The sequence below is a fragment of the Aptenodytes forsteri genome, unplaced genomic scaffold (genome assembly GCF_000699145.1).
Source record: "Aptenodytes forsteri isolate BGI_AS27 unplaced genomic scaffold, ASM69914v1 Scaffold185, whole genome shotgun sequence".
Taxonomy (NCBI): domain Eukaryota; kingdom Metazoa; phylum Chordata; class Aves; order Sphenisciformes; family Spheniscidae; genus Aptenodytes; species Aptenodytes forsteri.
Window position 1 is genome coordinate 2,425,202 of NW_008796214.1, and position 25,545 is coordinate 2,450,746.

At 38.9% G+C, this 25,545-nt stretch overlaps 1 protein-coding gene across 1 annotated transcript in view; it reads right to left on the reverse strand.

The window, feature by feature from the left end:
- PPP4R3B (protein phosphatase 4 regulatory subunit 3B) overlaps positions 1–25,545 on the reverse strand; it is a 27,456-nt gene continuing 1,911 nt past the window's right edge. The window contains exons 2-16 of the mRNA XM_009288485.1: positions 24,497–24,552; positions 18,178–18,276; positions 15,752–16,372; positions 12,216–12,293; positions 11,292–11,408; positions 10,018–10,134; positions 9,464–9,595; positions 8,831–8,933; positions 7,727–7,768; positions 6,866–7,024; positions 5,994–6,163; positions 4,705–4,844; positions 4,049–4,233; positions 3,377–3,579; positions 1–2,524 (exon numbers count right to left, since the gene is read on the reverse strand). Of these exons, the coding sequence (XP_009286760.1) occupies positions 2,429–2,524; positions 3,377–3,579; positions 4,049–4,233; positions 4,705–4,844; positions 5,994–6,163; positions 6,866–7,024; positions 7,727–7,768; positions 8,831–8,933; positions 9,464–9,595; positions 10,018–10,134; positions 11,292–11,408; positions 12,216–12,293; positions 15,752–16,372; positions 18,178–18,276; positions 24,497–24,552 (2,318 nt within the window). The 3' untranslated portion in view covers positions 1–2,428. The remainder of the gene's footprint in view (positions 2,525–3,376; positions 3,580–4,048; positions 4,234–4,704; positions 4,845–5,993; positions 6,164–6,865; positions 7,025–7,726; positions 7,769–8,830; positions 8,934–9,463; positions 9,596–10,017; positions 10,135–11,291; positions 11,409–12,215; positions 12,294–15,751; positions 16,373–18,177; positions 18,277–24,496; positions 24,553–25,545) is intronic.

The window sequence follows — 25,545 nt, forward strand, 5'->3', positions numbered from 1 at the left end:
GGGACATCTAATGCCACTTTACACAGTCTTTTTCTAGTAACTATAAAAATTCATGACATTCTTGTTTTTGCTGTAAAAAAAACACCTCATGTCGGTCTGAATGTATTTTTAAAGCTCCTGACAGTACTTCAGGGAAGAGTTGGGGTGTTGGGGGACAGAGTAAGAACTAACACGCTTCAGTCGGAGACCCTCGGAGAACTTGTTTTGGGTAGCTGTTAAAGAGAATCGGGACAACTCGGGGCCGCAGACCAGGTGACGCAATTTTTCAGCCTCAGGTTAGTAAAGGCACATACTGCGTAACGCTGCTGCTCGAGTAGCGTGCGTAGCGCTGGATCGTCGTTACCAACGGAGAGAACAGACTCATCGGGAAGAAAACCAGATGGCCGTCAGCGGGCGAGCGAGCGCACGGCGATGAGACTGCAGCTCCACTTTACCAGCGAACACTTCCTCGGATCCTCTGCGTTCGGAGCTGCCGGGGCGTTTCATCGCACAGGTGAGAAATGAGGAGTCCCATTCTTGGTTGCCTGGAGCCCGCAGAGGGCAACACCACTGTCCCCAGGTCCACGCACGTGAACTGTCATCCGTCAGAACGCTTGCGTCTAGCTTACGCGGCGGGAAGAACTCGCGCGTTCCCTCTGGGATTTCATCTAGTGGTATAGAGTTACTTTTAAAACTGCACGGATAACTAATCTTAAAAAATACTCTAAAATGGCCACATTTAAAATTCCGAGTTAACTTACCGTGTACAACAAACCAAACAAAAGCAATAATTATGGAATTACAGGGTCACATTTTAATTCCTGAATTTTACAGTTCAGCATTAATATCACCACATGTATACAAATGGTGTAAAACAAGTACAGTGGTATTTTTAATACAAAATAAACTTCTGTTTTATGGAAAAAACTATACTTCATATCTACACAGACAGCCCATCTTTTTCCAAACAATAGCTAAAATTAAAATTAACTACAAAAATCTCCAAAACAGAGAAACTGCTTCAGTTTAAACTATTCCAGGAGAAATGGACCCATAACACATATTACAAGAGTGATCTATGTGGTGGATTGCAGCTGGTTTTATATTTCAACGTTTCTGACACATTAATTGTCGTTGGGAAATTTCCTCTCGCTTCGTCATGATCTCAGATCACATATGGGCAAACCAACATTAAAATATTTACAGTTCACTTGCTGCTCTTGAAAAGAAAACCTGGCCTGTTTGCCTCCACCAACTCGCCGTCGACTCACCTATTTTTGTCGCGGTTTGCTTACCTACTACGTGGAATGTGCTTTTGTTTTTTTAAAAAAGCAGCTTTCGTATTACACCCAGATTCAGGTGCCGCTTGTTGATTCTGCCTCAGAGACCGGTGTTCTGTTAGGAATAATGCCGTCTTGGTCCAAAGTGACTTTGGTGTTAAAACGCCGCTAAATTCATCGCTATGAAAAACCTGTTAGTGTTTCTTGTTACCACCTCAATTACGCAATTTAAACTCGCAAACAGGAAAATGGCTTGCTGCTCCGCGAAGGCACAGCTCACGTAACACCACAGGGAGTGATTCCAATTCGGTATCTTCCACAGCGTGAAGCCGACAGCTACGCGGGTGCGCCGCGTACAGCACCACTTTGACACGAGCAGCTCCTGGAGATACTTTGGAAGCGATCGCTCCTTGGCATAGAAATTACTGGATGTCTAATCGAAAAAACCACCAAAGCCATCCATTTTGCGTCCCGCTTCCATTTTCTCCTCTTGAAAAATGCAAATTAAAACTTATTTTTTTAACTGTTTTTAAACAACTCAACGTGCACCGTAACTGCAGTGTCCCTCCCTCCAACCATGAGAAATGCGATTTAATTGGTAATAAATGGTCCCAAAATCTGGATTGTTCTTATGCAAACAGAGTTAGTTTTCCCTTAAAATTTTTTTAAAAGAGGCATTGCTAAAAGAACACAACTGACAGCACCATTACAAAATTAAGATTACTGGGTTCAAAATTTAAGCTTGAATTATTTTTTTTTTTTTCCTAGTTCTGTTAAACACCGGGGAAACCCTGCAATATTTTTAAAAAAGTGTTTACCATACCTTTCCCTCCCCCTGCCCTCCCGACACCTGAGACTTTCCTTGCTGAGAAGCCATCATCCAGGTTCTGTGAATACTAACCCACTCTTTTTTTTTAATTTTTCATTTTTTTGACAGCCTGAATGGCAGACTCCTTGCTTACTAGAAAGATATTAAGTTCCTTGGAAGCTTTGTGTTTACAGAACTAACCCTTTCTAGCTGATATACCGAGTTTCTTTTGCTACTCCTTGTATTATCTTATATACTCATGGGAGAAAGCTTTCTGAATCAGACTCTTTTTAGCTCTTAAAACAGTTGCAGCATTTGAAACCCCATAATAAAAGTTTTTATTCCAAAGTTTTGGTTTCGTTTATGAACCCAGACGAGGTCTTTTCCTTGGAGATGTCTCCTCCTCTTCGTCATCATCTTCATCATCAGGATAATCCACTAGGCCAACTAGACTTCCCTGCCAATTTAAAAGAAAAAGAAAAAAGAAAATCTCACATTGAAAAAAAAATACCCAGGAATGTGCAATTTTAGTACATAACCCCCAGCCAACCTGGTGGGGACACACAAGCCTGCGGAAGGTTTCTCGGTGACGGCCTTTTCATTCAAAGACCTGTTTGTCTTGAGAATGTTTTCGAACCTCAAGGTTAGAAAAAGTACTGGAACTTCCTTACTCCTCTGGATCTGGCCTCAGAATTACTTAAAAATCACTTTTTTAAGCTCCCAGCTGGACAGTGACAAAGTCTAACGTGTACACCGCACATCCATTTTGCTGGTAAGTCTTAGGTGTGTGCAATAAAATTTTTGCCACGCTTTTCTGTAGCCTCTCAGGAGCTTGCAGGCTAAAGATTACGTCTTACACAGTCGTGCATGACTTTAACGGAGGTATCGCTTACTGTATTTCATCTGCTTAAAAACACTTATTAATTCCCTGATGGGCGGGGGGCACTAACGTAATTCAGACACCCCCCCCCCCCCCCCCCCCCCCTCTTTCAACCACATGTATATCACACACAGCAGCAACTGGACAGTTAAAGCTGAGGAGTGGGAGCAGTGAAATTGGGCAGAAGATGCGAGATTAAACTGTGCCCACCAGATTACCAACGGACCCCAGTCCCACCTAATGCTTCCTCAAACCTTCCCCCAAACTAGTCATGGTTTAACCTGACAGGGCTTTGGATGAATTTATACGTAAATAAGATGCCCTGCCTAGGGGCTAAGGCTAACCTTACCACATTACAACCGGTAAAGCCTCATTACACCGCTGCGCTGTCCTAAGCGAGGACAGCAGCTTTTGCACAAGTTCTCCCACCTTCGTGGCTGTCACCGCTGTGGTCAGGGTCGCGTTCTTTGAAGAGGAGCCGTTGGAGCTTGCTGGTGACGTCTGAGCTGCCACGGATTTACTGTTTGCACCATTTGCACCATTGGCTGCGCTGGCTGAGTGGGAAAAAGTGAATTTGAATCCCCCAGCTGAAGTCCTTTTTGGAAGATTCTCTTTGTCTTCACTCTCCTTAGCTGAGGGACAAACATTTTCATACTTAAGTATCAGCTGTACACCATGGAGTACAATCCACATCACAGCATAATCACTGGGCAAAACCTGCCTTTTTTTTTTTTTTTTCAAATTCAGTTTAAGTCAACAGCTCACCCACTGACCTCATCCAAAGCACGCCAGCATTCAAACTGAGAATGGCACAGATGCCGTGGACGTGGGGACGTTGCTCACTCGGCACACACAAGTACATAAACAGTTTGGCTTTTGAGTGTCATTTAAACTTCGATGCATGCTTGGAGGAATTTAACTCATTATTTTAATCCTAAACTAGCTTGCAAAGACACGTTAGGAATTGCATTACTCAATTACACGGAATACCCTTACTCCTGCTTATGATACAGAGCGCAAGCAACTGGTTTGTTTACATGACACTCCACATATCTGCCACAGAGCACTTCCAGTGCTGACAAGCTGAAATTGAGTGAATACCTTTTTTAGTTTCCATAAATTTCTCATAGCTATCTGGAAAATCATCCTCCTGTTTTGACTTCTCAACCGGAGGTACAACAGCTTCACCTTCTTCCTCTTCGTCTTCATTGAACCACATTTCTTCATCCTCCTCTAAGGCTCTTGCATCTCTGCGAAATCTATTGCTACGCAATATAGATGGAACACTGTAAGAGACACACGACAAGTGATTCAAGTTTTGTCTGCCGTTTCAGGCTCAGCCAGGGATCAGAAATGGCTTCTGAGGCTTTGAAGTGAATTCAGTGCGTTTGAGAAGGCGGTCCAGCTCCGTCCCCGGTTCTACCGTCAACATAAGCTTCACCGACACCCCAGCTGACAATAAGGCAGACTGAATCCCAACTCCGAATGACAGAAGAAGGTTCTGCTCTTCGTAAGCTGAGAGTTTTCCGAATGTAACGTTTAATATACTGACAAATACGAACTGTACCACAGTAGGCCACAAGGAAAGTCAGATGGGGGTTTACTCTAATCGAAGAAGTTTTCATTGAGAATGAAAAACCACCCCAATCCCAGCCTTCTGCTTGTTCTGCCCTCCAGGAAAGAAAAAAACAACCAACCAGCAGTAAGAAGATAGTACATAATGGCAAAAGCCTCAGAATACATAAACTGGGTCGTACCTGTTCAGTTTCTGGTTTTGTCGGTCTTTTTCTTGCTCATATTTTGTCTTCAGTCCCTTGAATGTCTGAACATATTCGATAGATTCAAGTGCATTATAAAAGTTTTCAACTATATGTGCAATAAGGGACTTAATATCTTCCTGCATAAGAACAAAACAGGGTTTCAGTCTCAAATATTAACATGCAGAAGTTCAGAAAGCTTTAGAGTTTAGTTTTAAAAGTAACTGATTCATTGTCCAGGGTCAAAACATTATTGTAAAGAACAAATGTAAAGTTATCAGATTTTTCCTTAATAAAAAAGCTGAAATCTAGAAATAATTATTAAATTTCCCATATAAATGGACAATAAACTCAGTACTTTCCCGATTCTATTTGTGATAGTTTGATTAAACCATGATGCTTGCCATCTAGGGTTAAGCCTTCTTGAGAAAAACAGGAGTTGAGCTGTGCCCTGCTCTCCCCACAAGTTTTAGCTCTCTTCCCAGTCCTCAGTAACTACGGCAGCACACATGGGATGAGGCACCTCTTGGTCAGTCGCCCTCTAACAAGTCTCACCGTATCAGGCAAATCTTAACTTTCACACCACGCTGGCAAAAGTCACCTTTTCTTGCTGGAAAAGACAGCAGCTACGATATCCTGTGACTAAAAACTGCCCTTCCTTTTCGCAGACCACAAAGATTCCCTGAGAAGACTCCCACACATGAAGGCATTCGCAGCGAGTAGCTCAGGAGCTGTTGCAAGTCCTTGTTTTCCGCCCCGGCAATACAACAAACTGGGCGCTCCTGCTTGGCCTGTCTGTCCTGTCCACGTACACATTGTTCCCACAAACGCTGCTGGTGGAAAAGCTACCGATTCAAAGCTGACGCCATCTCAGAAAGCACGTGTGTAGGATTTTAAAGGATAACGACCATTCAATTTTGTAGTCACATTAGTCTCGTTTATACCCGATAATACCTAGATTTGCTCACAGGAAACATCTCACTTAATTCCTCCCTTCGAAGCTTAGTCCAGAAACACTGTCAACCACTTAAAAGAATTTCGTCTACGGGATACAATCTTCTAACACAGACTTCTACGTAAATAGGGCCTACCCGTACTCCCTGAAGGGACGATCAAGTAAACCAGCACGAAGCAGCTTACTGGCTCCTTTCTATTTGGGTATTTATCTATGGGATTTTTAGTTTGTGATTTTAATCAGTAATACGCTATTTCAAGGGAAAGATTTGCATTTTGTCTTTCTACCCGAGATGCCACGTACGTGTAAGAGCTTAAGAAGCTGCTTAACTTACCACTCTGATGAACTCAAACAGCTCAATCACAGCAGAGTTGAGCAGATTGTACCTAGTTCCATTATCCAACAGAGCATTTATAACTGGTTCAAACAGATTTCCCTTGGTGATATAACGGTTATAAAATTCATCTTTTAGGCCAATTATCCTCCTCATAAAGCGAAGAGCACCTGTAAGAAAGAAACTCAGGAATTTAGTAACTACATGCCAGGGCTCCAATCTGCTTCTCTTGGAAAGAACTGAAAAAACCTGACGTTACTGAGAGGAAGATGATGCGCCCCCAAACCACGAGCATTAAAAAGCACTTCCTGAGAGTTCAGGAAGAACGTTTGCTGACAGGTAACCTTTCCTTCATTCTTTGACTTTCCTGGCTATTCGAATGTGATCAGGGTCCGTTAATTTCTTTTTGAAATACAGCAGCAATAAACTTTAGCACGTGTGAAGTTAAATTATGAGCTCATTCCCGTGCTTCTCTGTGTTCGCCTCCCAGAACCAGCCCCTCTTCTTTAAATACCACAGTTCGCAAAATTTCATTCACTCTCCACAAGGAGCACTAGATTTATGACATTATTAAGAAATGACACTATTTCCATTTAAATAAGACAGCTGATCACAAGTGATCTTTAGTGTCATAAAGGCCTGAAAGGATCATTGTGGACTTCAAAAGATACAACAATTCTCCTCCCGCCGTAAACTGCATTGGTCTGCATTAACAGACATCTGCTACCCTTTTTTCAAAATTACTTAACAGCTAGTCAGTAATAAATAGGAAATCAACATGAATTTTGAATTTAAGTATACGCTTTTACTCGTACACATTCCACACAGTACATACAAAGCCTTGAAGGAAATCACAACAGCTCCATACTCACACAAGGCCAGAAACGTGTGCTTTGAATTCATCAAGACCAGTACTCTTCTTAGCAAATCTTTGTTCATAATGTAATTCTTGATGTGATACGTGTGGTGTTCCACACAAAAAGTAAGCAGCTCCAAAATTAAGGCAAGTAGTTGTGCCGTTTGATAATTATCTACAAGAAAAATTAATGCCTTAAGTTATTAAAAAAAAAAAAGTACTATTATGCACCAAATCATCACCAAGCTCAGTTGCTATTACAGTTCCCGACAGGTTTTTAGTGGCACACTGGATTGCTTTAGGAAGCGGGACATTGGGTCAGAACAAAAACAACACACCCAAATTTGGCTGGTTTGGTTTTTGGTCTTTTTTTTTTTTTTTCCCTTCCAGTCACAAAAATCGCCCTGAATTGGCAGTGGGACTTCTTCCAGGATCAGCGAGTTACTGGTTACGGCAATCCAGATTAACGGTACGTAGTTAAAAGGGGGCGGCCGCTCAGACCTGTATTCATGTGAACCTAATTAGCAATGTCTTTTCACAATGCTCAAAAAAGAAGCCTGCACAGATAAAAATCCAAACTGTAAAAGCTCAGCTGTGTCTCTTTAGGACATAGTCTGCTAACGACGATTTAAACTTTCAGTAGCAAGGTTGACTAGGAAGAAAAAAAAGTGAAACCCAGTAACTCAAAAGCGGATGAAAATGTTCCTTCAGCTTCCTGTCGTCTCAAATGAAGCAAGGCACCTACATCTATTTCAATAAAAAGTATTTAAAAAATAAAATACGGACATATCTAACCTTTTTTTTTTTTTTAAAAAATAAAACCACCATACACAGCATACAAGACAAGTTTCAAAACTCAAGGTCAATTAAAACTTACCAGGACAAATTGTATTACTCTTAGTGGACCCAACTACCGCATCTGATAAATAGAAAATAAAAACAAAAATCAGAAGAAGGTTTTCAAAGCACTGTAAATATTTAAAAGATGGGGATAAACAATCAATTCTACCAGCTGTTCAAACTTTTCAACAAATCAAAAGTTTCTGTAAGCTATAAGGAAATATACATACAGCAAGAATGCACGCCAGATGAGATTTCTATATTCAATTTACATTACAAAGTTTCAAATTCCACTAGGTGAAAATATGTCATCTAATACTTAGGAATATTATTCCTACCTAGACTATAAGAAAGTGCCTTTTCTAAATTCCTCAAATAATATTATAAAAATGAGTACTACAAAAATTCTACAGGTTTTATTTTTGTATAAAATGCATAAAACATTTATTTTTTGACTTAACGCTTAATATAAGAAGATGGGCAAGATGAAAGAAATGTTTTTACCAAATACGTATTGGTTTGATTTAATCTCTTGAAAGAGTACTCAGAAAAAAGTCTGACTCAAGAGGCTGTAACTACGTTAAATTTCTGTTTGTAAAGCACTAGACAAACTAGTGAGCGTTACTTGCATGTGCCAAAGGGAGATTTCCAATTCATTTACTGTTACCAGGAAAAATAAAAGAAGAAACAAGATAAAGGAGCTCCAGGTTGTTTTTCTTTGAATAGATTTCTATACTCCAGTCATGTGAAAACTAGTCTTTGGAGTTCATCACCTGAGCACACCCGATGCCTGGAATCATGTAACCACCGATGAATGTCACAGCATTTTTGTAAACTTTTTTCTAGAAGTAACTATGAACTAAAGACGCTCTCTGCTTTACGGGAAATACTCTTTAAAATTATAGTTGTAGAACTAGTATGCAATTAACAATACACATCAAGCAGACGCGTATTTTACAAACCTATTAAAAGGGCTATTAAAATTTCTGCCCACAGAATCCCTATCACTGAGGGAACAACAGTTTTCAGCAGCAAGCGTACTCCCAGCTTGCATCACAGGCTTACTGCTGTTACCAGGATTGCGAGTCACTTGAAAACATTACAAGATTTAAAGCAAGGGAAAAAAGAAAAGTAACATTACCTTTTTCACATTTATCTTCTGATGTATTAGCCAGAAGCGGTGCAGTAAGAACGTGCATACAATGGTTGTAGAAGAAATTGAGAAATTCACTTTTTTCTGTTTTCTAAAACAAATATGACTTTATTAAATACTTGCATTTGTACACTTCCTTTTAAATAAGAATGAGTAGCGACATAGAAGACAGCCTACAAACAATTCATCAACTCCCTCAGGTCTGCCTGTATCTTTTTGGTTGGTCCTGCAACATTATCTTCATAAATCTATCTTATTTGAAGATAGATTTATTTCTTTTGGGAAAAGATCTGAGACACATCAAACCAACCCAGCTATCACCAAAAAACCCCACCATGGATGCAAATACGCTCTTTCACTGAAGCACGGGACTGCTTAGTTTAATAGACACTTGCACGGTATCACATACGTGTACCTTTTATTACCAAGAGTTAATGGAAATTTTAGCTTATTTTTTAGCTTGTTTAAATTCATATCAACCATACACAACACTGCCAAAAAAGAGCAGAAATCTCTTTTTTTTTTTTTTTTTAATCCTCCGACCACAGTAACAGCAATAAATACCAGGCTTTTAATTTTGCTGAGACAGTAAAGTGTCTTTACCCCTTTGTATTTTCTTACATTAGCTGTGGCCAACATATTCTCTGGATCTATCAAAGTACGCAAGAGCCCCATTAACTGAACAGCTCCCCCAAGCTCAGGATCAGTATCGCAGATCATCTGCTCAATGACCACATTGATGAGGAGGATATCCTGAAAAAAAAAAAAAAAAAAAAAAAAAAACACAAACCCAAACAAACAAACAAATTAGACAGTAATTTCAACAGTAGAATGATTTCCCTAGTTTCCGTATTAGGTTTCCTAACAGAAACTGTTTTGTGTTTTCCTAAGCAGAAAAATTGAGAGCTGCATTTAGACATTGGAGTTCTGTCAAGCACAACCCTCCTCACCTGAAAATCGTTGTTAGGCAGACCTACCACCTTATTACTGTAAACGCATGGAACACCAACATGCTCAGAAATTTTTGTATCTTAAATCTACTTTTTCCTACGTTTCTAGTATCTACATTTTTGGGCTAAGTGTATCCCAACTTCTGGAGAGGTTTGTTTTGCTGGTTTTTTGTTGTTTGCTCCAAAACTAGTATATTCAACAAACTCCAAAACACTTTTACTTACATCATCACTCTGCTGGGCCTCTTGCATTACAAATTCTCGGACCATGGATGGACTAAATTCTACTAGATAAGAAAATATATCTGTAGCAGCAGATCTAACTTGCAGATCATCCATTCCCTAATAAAAAAAAGAGATCAATTTATTAAAGTAAATCAAGTTTGGTATTTATTATGAAATAAAGCTGCAAAGAACAGGGAGTTAAAAGTTTTGAGAACATTTTATTACAAAAGTTTCTATGAGAGACACAGTAATACAGCTACAGAAAAAAAAAAACCAACAAGATCTTTTCCCCACTATTTCCCTCCTTTAGAAAGGATGCAAGGATTTCTGTGAATTTGATAGCCCTAATTTAGGCAGAAAACATTTATATCATGCTACTTGCTAGAATATCTAAGACGCTAATATTCTGTACCTGTTACTCACAGTTTATTGATTTTGTACAAAAGGACCAACAGTACAAATCAATTTGTACAAGAGTTTCTGTACTCATTTATAGGCAACCAGAATTAATAATTTTCCTTAAGGTATACGATTTTCTCTGATAACTGTACAATTTCTAAGCCAAAAATATTAAGGTAACAGGAATTATCTGGACTGGTCTAGCCCCGAAAAAGAATACAGAGATTAGGGTTCATCTAATCACTGAATATGACTTATGTTTTCCTAACAGTCAATGTCCTTTGGTAAGTTCACAGCTTGTTACTCTCGAATATAAAACCCATTGAGTTTATAGTTTCTGAGTAACAACAGCACTGACACATGAACTGCAATGGTCAGGCAGCAAGCTGCTTCAACCAAAGGAGTGAAAAAAAAATTATGTTTTCACATTGCTGATTAAGACAGATTAATCTGCTTTATACCTCTGAAAAGACAGGATTACAAGATCTTTCGGATAGCAACAAGCTAGCAGTTCAAGATTATCTAAAAATACTTCTTTGGCCCTGTTCCAACAGCAACAGGAAAAAAAACTCCCAAGCTGCCACATGAAAAAGAGTATCTTTCAATTTTTACACGACATTGTCAGAAGGACTGCATCTATCACAGACTTCACCACCACGCAAAGTAAAAATAGTAACAGCGATAAAGTTAAGCTACTTCAGAAAACTGTGGACATCTTTTGGATTCTGAACGTTACAGTAAACTTCAACTTTCAGCAGAGCAAAGCTGCCCAATCAAACTTACACAAAAGTGCTTAGCAGATCTGAAAAACTGATTAAATGGCTATGGGTTTTGGTTTTTTTTTTTATTAAAATCAGCTTTAAGTTTTCACTTACCATTACAATTTCAAGAGCTGGAAGAATTCCCAACTTTGCCAAAGTTTTGAAAAATGCATCTCTGTTCTGAGGTTGTAATGTCTGAGAAAACGCGCAGAATTCCTTGAAAAAGTTAACCTATTGTATAGGAAAAAAAATAATTTAAGGTGTCTGATTCAGAAAAAACTCTCTGAAAGTAGGAAACTTACAATATTTATCGGAGTTTGTGTACTGGCTGGTATGTGCCTTCCTAGAAAATGGTATTATTCTAGTCTTTTCTCCTCCAACCTTCAACATCATCAACAAAGGAAAGCAAAAGAAAGGAAAAACAAACAAACAAGCAAACTTAAGAGGTTGCAATTTACCTCAGAAAGAGATACAGTCACCTTGCAGCTATTTTATCACATCTAGCATATCAAGGATTTATACTCCTGTCTGGTGTGCCTTTTGTTTGAAAGAACAAAGATGCTTCCCTTGCTGAAAGCAAGATTTTAACAAGGCTATTTAAGCTGATAAACATATTCAAGGATAAATAATGTTTGTAACATATATATATAAAGGGACTACCGGTAATCCTCAGTCATAGGACTTAAAAGATCTTTTTGAATGAGTTAAAGTACAGTGGAAAAAGCAGTGTTTATATGACAAATATAAGTGATATGGTATGTTGAAGGGTACCTGGAAGTATACCTTTAAGTCTAGGATGTCAGCTTAGTGCTAGTACTTTCTCAACAATAAAATAATTATTTAGAACAAATAAATCAGAGCTTACCTTGCAAGAAATTCTTCTAGTGAGTATGTACATGAAGACTGAGCTATGCTGAAAATGATTCTAGGGTTACAGCAACACCTCAACGACTGCAGAACTAGCAGAACAATTTCAATATTTCTACTTTTTCTCTGTAGTTTAAAGCATTCAAAGAACTACCAAGACCACTGACTTACCAATTCACATCGTTTGTCATCATCTGTAGCTTCATCTGTTAATTGTGCAAAAACTTCAGACAAAAATTTCTCGTCTTCCTGCGTAACACATAAGAAGAATATGACTTACACAATGCATCTTAAAAGTTAAAACACCGATCTTTATTGGATCCCACACTGTAGAAAGTGAAAATTTAAGCTTAACTACAATGCTTAATTACAAACAAAAACCCGTGCATTAGTAGATTTGGTAGATAAGTTTGTTTTTTTTTTTTTCTTTTTTCTCCACACCTACATTATTTTATCACAAAAAAGGGAAATGCAAGAGTACACATTCAGGAGGATAATTTCCAGTGTATTGTTTCAGTACTCATTCTGTGCAGCGGAAGCAGGTCCAGGAGACCAGAACCATACGTTATGCTGAGCATAGGTGATGATTACTAAAACTGCCTTCTGAATGACTAGTCTCTAAAGAACATTTCGTTTCCTTCCCTCCTCTGCCATGCCACCCCCTGTGGTTTACAGCTCTGCCCTACCCCACATACTCACTGTATCATTTGCCACACACCCCCATGCATCAAAATTACAGAAAATGACAGTCCTTGTTCCAGGCTCCCTCCCTGCACTGCACATGTAACCTTCCAGGGAAGCAGCCTATACACTTCTACGCTAGAAATTGCCAATCAAGATACAATTTTTACCATGCTGCATCTATGCCGTTCACGCTACACTGTTAACACCACACGTGTATCAGTTACCCTATCTCAGATCTGCAGCCTTGCAAACATTTTTTCAGTCCACCTGTGCAAGGGTGACTAGATTAACACATTACGAGTTTGCTGCAGCCATGTCCCCGTTAACCTTACCCTCAATAAAACAAGCTCCCCCACTTGCAGAAGTTCAGCTTTTCCAGCCTGGGAAACCTTTTTGAGTATTATTTGATTTTCATATTCAGATCCTGTACTACCAAGAGATATTTATTTTTAAGTGCATATAGGACAACATTTCTCTTCTTGTGAATTGTAACGTTTCAGTTACACCATTGCTTAATACTCAAGAGGCACAAGAAAACCAGGGTGAACATCATCATCTCTCAACTGTTTGGGCACTTTCTGCCCTCTCTGTACATCGACTTCTCTGCACTCCTTCACATGGAACGTAGCGTTGGCATTCTCTCAAATCAAATGTCTCTGTTACGTTTTCAATATAATATAGATCTTAAAGCAAACAGTAACATTATGCTACAGCATTATAAGATTATGCATCGCTGTACTGATTCAACTCTATAAACTTTACTTATGCATTGAACAAACATGAATGGAATAGCAGCACTGCAGTAAATATATATAAACATTACATTGCATAATATAGAGGGTGCGTACTTCTTTTTCTGTGTGCTGTCGCTAAAATCCATGTGCTTTATTAGGCTAACATAATACAGAATTTTTACAGTTACAGGAATGCCAGCCAAAGGCTCACATAATTTTTTTTCCTGAAAATTTTCAGACATGGGGAAAGAAGTGCTTTGCAAACAAATGATACCTGGAATCAACATCAGAGAGAGTGCAACATACACAGACTTAGTAGTTTATTCTAAGCTTTGTTGGCTTTAACAGCTTAATTAAGCCTGTTAAAAAAAACAACCGTACCACAATCAACAACAGATAGGCTAGAAAATCCCCACTACAGAACACTTGGCAACTGAAAGATCTCTTGCTTGTATAAGGCTGCCGCACAGTGTAGTCCTGATGTCCGAAAGCACAGGATGGATCTAGGTTTGTTTTCCATGCTCGCTCAGTTTCCCATGTGGCTGCCCTTCATCTATAGCAGCACTGGGATCTACTGCTTCGCGGCACATAGAAAGGAGCTTTACTGCCATAGCAAACACAATCTGTTACTCCTATAAACTGCATTCTCCTAGGGAGCTTTGCCAGTGTATTTAGGGTAACAAGACTTCTAATTTGTTCACCAAACCCAAAGGAGCTTTAGAGTTCTTGTGCCACAACAAAAAGCTGATTTACACCAGGGGACTGCGAAAACAGTCCTGAACCTGAGGTCCACACTACCACATAGTTTTCCTCAAGCGTGTTACCAAGAACATCTCTCCCATGCGTGCTTTCTTCTTAGTTTTTAATTCTCAAGGCAGGTCAAATGATGTAGGCATCAACATTATTTGTAAATCAACATGCATGTCTCAATTATAGTCTTTAAAACAGACAGGCAAACATATGTGCAATGTACTCTCTACTACGGCAAAGACGGCAGTGACTGAGAGTAACAAAGAACTGTCAGAGGATTGCAGAACTTTCTTCGAAGAGTACTAGAGGTAACAGGAAATAATAGTTTTCTGTTAAGGCACAATTAATTATTCAGTACAGTAAAACTTAAATGAAAAATACCAAACTTTAAGGAGTTAAAAATCTCTAAAAACCGGACTGTGGCCTCAGGAGAATGATTTTGAATTTAGTTTTAGTTTTAGAAAAGTAATATATGCAAAAGAATAAAAAGGGAAATCTTTATTTAACAAAAGTCATTAATTTTGCAAGTGGGATTTACTTTTTAGTTTCTTTCTGCTATTCAAACAGAAAGAAGCTCAAAAGCTTATTCATGCAATTCTCTGCAATTCTTCAGTTTTGATTTTTTTTCCAGTCCTCTATTGCATTCTTCAGAAGTATTCCTTATGGCAATGCTATTTCTCCAGTGCCCCCCTCTTTCCACAATTTTAACTACCCTCCTTTCCTCCTCGATACATCTTCCTATTTCACAGAGACTATCCACACTCAAAACCAACAGGTTTGTCACGTTCTATTCTACACAAATGTACCATTTTTCTAAGGACACGGATCAGAAACAGAATAAAACCACTTTGGTACCCATTAGTTTGCACAACAAAATATGAACTGAAAATACTCCAAGTGTCATGAAGTTCACACACAGCTTTTTACCAAGGCTTCTTCCACGGTCCAGCTTGGTTGTCACACCCAACTACTTTTAAGCCTGCTTCTGACTACAAAGTATGCAGTAAGTTTTTTGCTATAGTAACATGTTGGTTATTTATTAATTATTACTTTTGGATATCAGTAGGAAGAAAAAAACCCGACAAATTATTTACTTTATACTACAACATGAACATTTGAAATTAGTACCATAAAGTAACAGTAGTATAACAGGAATGGTTCTGAACATGCTCTTTTGAATTGCAGATTCAGAATGTTATAAAGACATCACAAATGTCCCTGATATATAGTACAAAAACTTGCTTGTTCCCTAAATACCTAAACGAAAACAGCTCAAAATGTGTATGTTGCTTGTGAATCAAGGAGAATAACCTTTAACTGTTTACAACCCATTAAAAAAATATTATACTCACCTGAAATCCACCATTTTTAAAATAAAAAATAAAAGGTATCAGAAATAAGGGGAAGCACTCAAAACATTATGCAAATGAAAGCGTGTATGATTAACTTACACAGTGTTAAAGAGCTGTAATCAATTCCAAAACTACAGCTAGAGGTATCTATACATAATCCACCTATTCCATATTAAAAACCACTTACCTGCAACATACTGACAATCTCAACTTTGTTGAAGAAAATAAAGGAAGTGAGCGTAGAAAGAAAATTCTCTTCAAAAACAGATGGCGTCGGCAAGATGATGTCCTGAATATACTGTACCCTGTAAGTCTGGTGGATTTTTTGCCTGAGTTCAGAGTCTGTTATAGGAATAACCTCCTTAAATTTTGCTGTTTTGGTCAAGAACTCCCTGTGCCGTTTTGGCTGAGCCAAAGAAGGATCATACTCAAGGCATCCAACAACATCCATAATACACTCATCAGAAAACATCACCTCAAACAGAGTTGCTTTGTTGAGGAACAAAATTCCTCTAATAATTTCATACAAATGATGTAAGCCTTCTGTGTTCTCTAAATTCTCGCAGACTTGGAAAAGCTGTAATAGTTTTTTAATGTAGCCTTCATTCTCCAAGGCCAGTGCTAGCTTTTCTCTACGGATGGGTGAGGAGAGAACAGAGGTAACTAGGTCAGCAATCTCTTCAAGTTTATTGAGTTCACAAGTAGGAAGGTCGATCAAAGGACTAGTTTCAGGCATTTCTTCTATGTGTTCCTCTTCTGACTCAATAAGGTCCTGTGTGACTTCCACTGAAGGATCCTTACCTTGAACCTAAGAAGAGAGCGCACACAATTACTATCTCATCCCAAAACATACATAAAAATAATCAAGTCGGTAACTGAAATAACATGTGCGTAAGCACTTTTACACTTTCAGTTGCCTGGAAAATGTCTAGCCATGCAGAGGAGTGAGTTTGCTGCCTCTCAATTCTACAAAGTCACTACCATTATCCTCAATAGTACATTTGTCAAAAAATCAAATCAAACAAAACCAAACCCTAACAGCATCTGTGCAGTCAAGAAGTCTGAAGCACCTTGGAGACAAGCACAAAATCTAAAAAGAAAAGATACCTTCAGTTGCCTGGAAAATGTCTAGCCATGCAGAGGAGTGAGTTTGCTGCCTCTCAATTCTACAAAGTCACTACCATTATCCTCAATAGTACATTTGTCAAAAAATCAAATCAAACAAAACCAAACCCTAACAGCATCTGTGCAGTCAAGAAGTCTGAAGCACCTTGGAGACAAGCACAAAATCTAAAAAGAAAAGAAAGGCGTAACAAAACCACCTTTCAGCGTCTCAAACAGAAGGGTATGACGCCTTAAACTTGTAGTGAGAGCCCACAGCTATACCAACATTAAGTGAAACGTAACAGAAAGAACAACAAAGGCAGGAAAATATCACGAATACCAAAATTGAACAAGAGGGAAGCAATTGCGTCCCACTCTGCGCTTTCCTTCTGCTTTGTCTGCCCCTTTAACTCCTTTCCCCAGTCTTCTCATACATCCTATACTTTTCGTTCTCCCCACTGATCCAGTTTTAGAATCATAACCTCCTGTTGTTAACTCCCTCACAAAGAATCACAGCTTACGCAGGAGTCTCAAAGAACAAAATGGGAAGAGTTTTGGAGTCTGATGAAAGAGTCTGAAGCTAATGGTTTACATTGGCTGATCACATGAAGACCTCCCTCTCAGACTGGTCATCAGCTCAGCCCCAATTTAAAACCTAGACTATTTATTAGATGCATATACTTGCAGTTACTAGGATCGGTTCCTTTCAACAACAGTACTTCAGAACTGGCTGAGAAGACATTATACCCCAAAACATGCTAAGATTAAGAATGCATCTAAATTGCCTAGTTTGTTCAAAGGAAACTGCTAGGAAATCTGAGTTCTGTGTTTCTTCAGTTAACAGCTTTACACTGCATCATTTCAAAATCTGAGAAGGTTATGATAAATCCCAACATGAAAGCCCAGCTTTCTTCTTCTAAGTACACATAGGTGCAAGTCCATTGACTTGTTACTTCCAGAGTTGAAAGTATAAAATCTAAACTGTTTCATAATAAAACAGTGAAGATCGAAATATCCATAAGACAGAGATAGTCAATAAGATTTAGGTCTTGACGAAAAAAAATCACTGACATTTCTGCGCTCGTACAGCAACGCCACCTCTTTGTCTATCACAGTGAACTATCTAGCTCCTTATGCATGACATCACATTTTCAGTTCCACCGCACTCCAACAAGCCAGCTTCCTAAGGCCTCCTGGGAGAAGGACAATTAAAATGTGGCACTCTGGCATTCCCCTTTTTAATAAAAACAAACAAGCAACCCCTAAAATGCCTAGCACCTGAGTTTCATCATTACATTGATTTTTCAAAAGCGTGAAATTCAATTATGAATACAACTACTAGTGTTCTAAAGAGTGGCAACTTAAGATCTTACACAGAAAAGCCACAGAAAATAATGGCGCGTATGTGCTTATTTTACAAGTAGGTTTAAAAATTACAGCACAAATACACAAAGTCACAGAAGACACTAAAACATCTGGAAGAAACAGAATATTTAAAGTTAACTGTACCTGGCAGATTTTTTCCCAAATTTCATCACAGCCAGCTTTTTCTTGAAAACTCAGTGCTAAATCATAGTTTTCTGCTTCTGACCAAACAATCAGGGTGTCCTGTTTAAGACAAAAACAACAACAAAAAATTGTTTCTGAAACAGGTCTACACTGCATATTAATCTGTATTCCATTAAGTCGTATGTCTAAAGAAGAAATAATTTTAATTAAAGTTACACTTGTCAAAAAAGAACATAAGACACTAAAATATTAAATCATCTGTTCTGCCATAAGGGACATCACCTTTCTTTTTTACTATTTTATGACCACTACCTTACATATTATATATTTAAATATACTTTTTTTTTCATATCCAAAACACTTATAATGGCATTTTTCTGCAACACACTTCTGAGCCAACAGTCTTGAAAAGGGAATGCACACATTGTAGGAGATTGAGAAAACCTGCAATGTTACAATTTAAGTCTTTTCATATTTAATAAAGTAGAAACAAAAAACCAAGATTACAGTGTTTCCTCCCCCGGAAGGGTTTAATACAGCCTTAGCAATATGAGAAATAATACCTAACTAATGTTAAAATATTCTTTTCTGAATTAAAAGACATACAGCCTGAATAAATAAAAGTCCTAAGTTCTTACTAAAGTTATAAACATCTTGCCAACAGGTATTTTCATTTGAGCAAGTTGTTTTTTCCTCTGTTACTATCGCCTCGATCAATCCAATTTGCGCCCTTGTACAGTAAAAAACAAGATTACAGTGTTTCCTCCCCCTAAAGGGTTTAATACAGCCTTAGCAATATGAGAAATAATACCTAACTAATGTTAAAATATTCTTTTCTGAATTAAAAGACATACAGCCTGAATAAATAAAAGTCCTAAGTTCTTACTAAAGTTATAAACATCTTGCCAACAGGTATTTTCATTTGAGCAAGTTGTTTTTTCCTCTGTTACTATCGCCTCGATCAATCCAATTTGCGCCCTTGTACAGTATATCTGGAAGATTCGCTGGAACTTCTGAATAGACTAAAAAGTTTTTTTTATGAGGTTTTCTTAGGACACTTGCTGCTGTACTGTAAGGAATGTAAGCCTGTGCTTTGACATTCAAATATATAGTTCAGCATCCTACAGTAAGCTCACCTTCATGTTAAAATGTCCAAACTGAACAGCACTCTGCTAACTTTGCAGTACATCTGATGAGCTAGAGCAAAACGGTTCAACATTCCGCCAAGTTTGTTGACTTCCTGAACTGTTACTGCACTTTTTTTTTTTTTTTTAAAACACCAGCAAGCCCTTGCTTAATGGTCAATAAAGTAATTCATTTCCCACATTTGCAAAGGTCAATATTCACTGCACAACTTATCAAGGCTTGTAAGTCTTTACCTTATGCATCACTTTTACTGTAAACAAAATACTCAAAGCGCTATCTTTAAGCTTAGCAACCAAACCCAACAAATATCTGACTGGCTTACAGATACCTGATATACCTTAGGAAAATTCAGGGGCAACAAGAAACAGACGCTGCCATTGCCCCCTCACATCTTTACCCAAAAGTACTTCCTGGTTCCCTTTGTGCACCAAATGACAGGAAACGATGAAGCTGATTTAGCATAGTGAACACCCTACAGATAGTAATCAAAGGCCAATCCATGACATGGTGTCATACAATTATCTGGTCACCATCCTTCATGTATCCGCCAAAGAGAGAGGGACAAAAACATAATCAATACCAAGTGATCATCGCTACTCTTGAACCTACTGTCAGTCAGCATTCCCTAATCGTTTCTGATCACAATCTGGTTAGTTTAGGTGGTTTAAACAGACCTTTGTTAAGACAGTTATCTGGGCTTAGACAGGTCAGGGAGCACTCAAATATTTCCACTGGCAGATGTGAGGGGACTAACGTTTGGGACAGGACTGCTGACAAGCAGCTGGCATGGGACAGTAGGTAAACTCTTCCATCAGCACGGCTATCTGAAAAACGCACGTCTGTCTCAACAAACAACTTACCAGCTGCTACAATTATCACTCTGGAACATGAATGAAAATCAGCATCGCTGATACGGCATTAATTCTTCAGTTCATTTCCACAGTAATCTTAATCTCTCAATATCCAGATGGAATTGCATGTTTTGAGGGTTTTGTCTTTGCCTTTTTTTTTTTTTTTAAAAAAGTTTAGCATAACATCTTTTCCTTACAGCAACACTATTGACAAATGCCTACCAATAGATCAGCTTCCTTCTCCCAAAACATAACCACAGGCCACACTAAAAACAACAGCATTTGCAGAAGCTCCAATTTTTTTTTTCTTTCTCATTTTTACGTATTCCTTTAAAGAAACAAAGTTTTCCCGTTCTGGAAAAAACTGAGCTCGTTGCACTATGGTTTTAATGTTATTCATGACAGTTGTTTGTTTATACTACAGTGCCCTATATTACCCTTGCACTTTTGTCCTACAGTCACAATTATTAATAGGTAGTCTCCCTGCTTTCGGGCTCTGATTCACGTGTGCAAATGGTACAGCTTCATCTAGCTGGCATGGTTTTTGCTTACAGCTGTCCACCCTCATCTCTGGCTCACGGACAGCTGAATCTCTATGTTTACAGTGTGCCATTTTAGAGCGAGCAGTTGAACTGGGCTTCAAGGAAAAAATAGTAATTGTCAACTGCAGGCACTGAAAAGTCTGATCAGCTCCCTGACGTGGTTCTCTTTTAGAGATCAATAAAAAAATAAGAATTCTTAAGTACAATTTTATGGCTGTTACAGAACTCAAGATCCGAAATGTTTATCTTGAGATGTTCTGTGAACTTACTGATGCCCTGACACCCAAAATCAATACACTTACAGGTGAGCTGAGACTCAGAGGTGCGTCACAACAAACAAAGAAGGACACATACATGTACAGGTCCTATTCATAGCCCAGAATGATTCAAATAAGAGATACAGTGCAGTAACTTAAATGACTGCATGCATCCATAGAGACTGCACTCAAAAATTTTGTGAGAATTCTCAAGTTACTGAATGGTAGTCATTTCAATCTGTACTGCCCACACAAAGCAGAAGTTATGCAAGTTTCTCCAAAAATATTTCTGTAAGACTAAAAGACAGTTTCATCAGAAAATAACTGTCCAATACCAATATAAAGTCTACTCATCTGGCGTACACTTCCTGCATGACCTAAGACAACCCACAAAGACCACAGACAGACATCTTCCAGGCCTAGCTGCTGCAACATACTACCACTCCCACCTGCTTAGAATAGCACCCGCAATGCTGCTCCATCGATGAGCAACAGCAACGTCCCTTAATTCACTCAAACACAATATAAAGACAAACAAAGGAAGAGACTAATTCAGAGCAACAGTTTAAGAGAGTAGTTCAAACCCCTCTTCAGCGTCGGTACTGGTTTGCACAATGTCTGCTACTCCACCTCTCCTTGTCCCTGCACTGGCCCCTCAATGCCCCCTGTGCCAGCACAAGCGTGCTGTACAGCTAACCAGATGGGGGAACACACGCTGATAAAAATTAATCCAGCAAAAAGAGGTATTTCAACTGAATCAGTTCTTACATCTAACCTGTCACACAGTAACATGCTGGCATGAAAGAGGAGTGAAGCAGCCCCCTGGCAACTGCTCGGGCTGGCTTTAACAGCACCCCTGCAAACGTGTTAAATCCCGGCCTCGAGTAACTCCAGTTTTGCCTCAAGCGAATTGGTCTGCTGTCACATGAGTGATGGCGACTCTGTGCAAAAGACAGTATTTGCACACATTCTTCATCTCAGATCTGAAAACGGATAGAGCACACCTAAAGGAGAGTTAACATCAGAAGGTGGTGTTCACAGTAAGGATTTCTATAGCAGTTTAAAGTCTTACAGCCATGCAACTGAAAAAATCACCGCCCTTGCAACCTATTTCTCTTGAGAAAGAGGTCATGATTATAGTATGCCTAAGACCTTGACAGAACTGAATTCTGCACGAAAGCTAGTGACCACAGACACGATTTGAGAAGGCAGATAACAGGCCAGCCCTGTTTACAGTTAGTCAATAGTTACAGTATTACTTAGCACAAACAGTATAATATTGGGAATCACAGACTGATGCACAGCAACTAAAAATCAGGTTGGTTTTTTTTTCCTGCAGAATGATGACATGCAAGTCATAACTTAAGTGACTACTATCCTGTAAGTCCATTCAAGTAATTTCTATGAAGACAGATGTGTAGGCAGGCCATGTTTCCTTTCCATGACGCTGCACCATCTTGTGGCTTTCCCCAAACCCAAGACAATCAGCTCCTTAATGAAAGTCTGCAGTTGAACTCTGGCAAGTGAAAGACAGCACTCTCCTCCACGCTGCCATTCACCTACAAGCATCTGCCCTGGGCAGATCAGTACAGCCTCCGAGTCTTCAGGCTACCTATGTAACAGACTTCAACACCCAAGTAGGGACACTGAGGAAAGACCACCTCTCTTCATCTCTGGTTAACCAAAACATTTTGCCTAAATCCTTCCACCGTTCTTAAAAAGGATCTGTTCCTGAGACGCCCACACGTTTGAATACTACAATCTTTTAGAGGTGAGACTGAAATCTCACAAACTGAGAAGCATGGGAATGCTACATTAAGGTCTGCTTTTTGCTCCTCTACTCAGAAGGAAGCACGTAAAACTTGAGGACAAAGCTCTGTCAACTAAAAGCTGTATGATAAAAGCTGTATGATTTCAGAGGTTAGACAAACACAGAGCCTGTCTCTGGAAATCAGCAATCATTATTCCTCTTAAAAAAAAACCCAAACAAACCACCCCAAACTTCTTTGAAAGAGTGAACAGTGAAGCAAACACTTTCAGCCACGAGGACACAAAAGCATTAGAATCAGTAATAAAAGCCAACCAAAATAAACCTCAGCCTGAGTTTTTCAAAACTACAACCTACAAAGACTTCCACAAGAAAAATAACAACAAAAGCTCCTTAAGTCACTTGAAATTTTGCTACCAATTAAGTAAAGAAGGCTTTCAATCAGTTGTATGAAGTTTCAGAGAACAGGCTGCAAAAGGAAGCAATTTACAACTTTGCAGCAACATAATCTGCATTCGTATTTCATTATGTATTAGTTTCTTCTACTAAACAGGAAGCATTTCAAGGCTCTTGACTTTCAGAACCCCGCAGAGCTCCATAAAGACCATCCTCCCTCCTCAGCATGGCCCACCCAAGGAAAGCCTACGACCGTCATCCACCTGACTAAAACCACCAATATATAATGAGCGATCAGTGGAAACCACAGAAAACAGCCTTCTGAAAAGCTAGGCCCGAGACTCTGACTCGCTCCTAAGCTCAAGCCAGCCAACCTGTGCTCAAGAGCTAACAAAGTATCTTTCCTCAAATTCTCATAACATAACTTGTCACCTTTCCATTGAAAAAAAAAAAAAAAATCAAAACAAAGTCCTTAAATATTTGTCTCTTCATGATTTAGGAAGAACAAAATTATGGTTTTCTAGTGCTGAAACGCTTCTAGATACCATAATGATAAAGAGCAGTATAAAACACTGAACAAAAGGAGCAGAGAATCTACTGTAGAACGAAGGAACAGACGGAAAAAAAACCACTAATAACCACGAGAACAATGTAGGCAGAGACACCAAAAATTAACACAGAAAAAGGAAAAAGCAATAAAAGCGATAAAAGCAAAAGAGATTTAGTAAGCTAATTTTTTTAGTGGATTAAACAAAAATGACCTATTAACGTAGCTCCCAACTGGTTTACTTCTTTGTTTTGCAGAAGGTTTACCCCCAGGAAAGGCAACCGTGCAAGTAAGTCTCACCATGGCTAGTCACTTTGCTTAGGTTAGCAGAAGTTTTCAAGGCTTAAAACAAAAACTAAACAGCAACAATGAAAGAAGTCCCACAAATTCCTTCATGCTACTTCCAGAAAAAGAACTCAAGTAAATACACTGTAACAGAGCTGGCCAACGTTTTGCCTTCCTAATTCGGCAGTTATTTCATACGGCCTGAGATGGGAGACAAAAATTACACATATATGTTTCTAAATATTTATCCTGCAACGAGTTCAATATTTTTCTAAATTGCATCTATTCTCTTCAAAGACTGAAGTCCAAAAGGGTTTTTTAGGAGACCAACATTTTAATTTCTAGAATGCGAAGTATTATAGCACCTACAGGCTTCTAAGTGAGTTTTTCACCTCTACGATAAACACAATCGCCAAGTGCATGTCATGCCGCTTTGCTTTTTTTCTGAAAGACGCAATTAGTTTCAGCATAAAAAAATTCCTTAGCATCAGTAACCAGAAAAAATAAAGCCTAGCAGTAATACTTGCCTGCTGTTTTTGATATGCAGTATTTGGATTTATCTTCGATTCTAACAGTAGTGAACCTGAAAAAGGTACAAAGAGACATTTACTAACTTTAACAAAATAAACATCTCCATGCATCTTACAATAACCACCCATGTCCTAGCCAACATATGCTCAACTTAATCCATATCTTCCAGAAAGTCCAGGAGAACCATCTTCTTTAAACATAATTCCCTAAAATAAGCCAGGTAAGACAGAAATCCAACATAAATGTCCATGTTAAAATATAATTTTCTCTTCTAATTTAGACCAAAATTCTCTGCAGCACTGTTTTTTCTCCCCAAACCTGGTGCGACAACTAACTTGTTTAAAGGCTGTTCAGCAAATCTATACAAATTTGCACCAAGTAACACGCTACCCAGCATAAAAATGTTTTTGCCCACAGAAGCCACGTGGGCCATTTGCTTTTATTTCCTTCAACTGTCCTTCAGAAGTGAATCATCTAGATACTATAAACCCAGGGACTTTATCTTGTGTATGCAAGTAGTGTATGTATCCTGGCAACAGCTCCAGAGTAATTTATATCAGCCTTAGGTGGTTTATTTAGCACATTAGCACCTGTCGGCTGACAAAGTGGCGAGCATGTACCCTCCCCCCTCCAAAAGAGACCCTTAAGGTGACTTTAAAGTGCAGTAAAACATGAGGAACGCCACACAACTCGAATACAATCAGTGCATTTCTAGGGGGAAAACAAACAAACAAACAACTTTTTATAGTAGCGAGAAGGGGAGGAAAAAAGCGCTTCAAAAGCGAACAAAATTATTCTGAAAGCGAACAAGATGTCGTCACATGTAACAACTTCATCTCTATTCAGTCAAAAGCGATGCAGCTGGGTAGGGTAACTAGGAGGGGGAAAGTCTAGGGCCACAGTGGTAAACACTGCTGCAGCTTATCGAGACAAGGAAACTTTGAACGGAGCCGCAAGCTAAAAGAAAGAAAGGGGAAAAAAATAATAATCCTCTGGGGTCTTCCCTGATAAACGCGGGGAGGGAAGCCCCCAGCAGCCAAGCCCG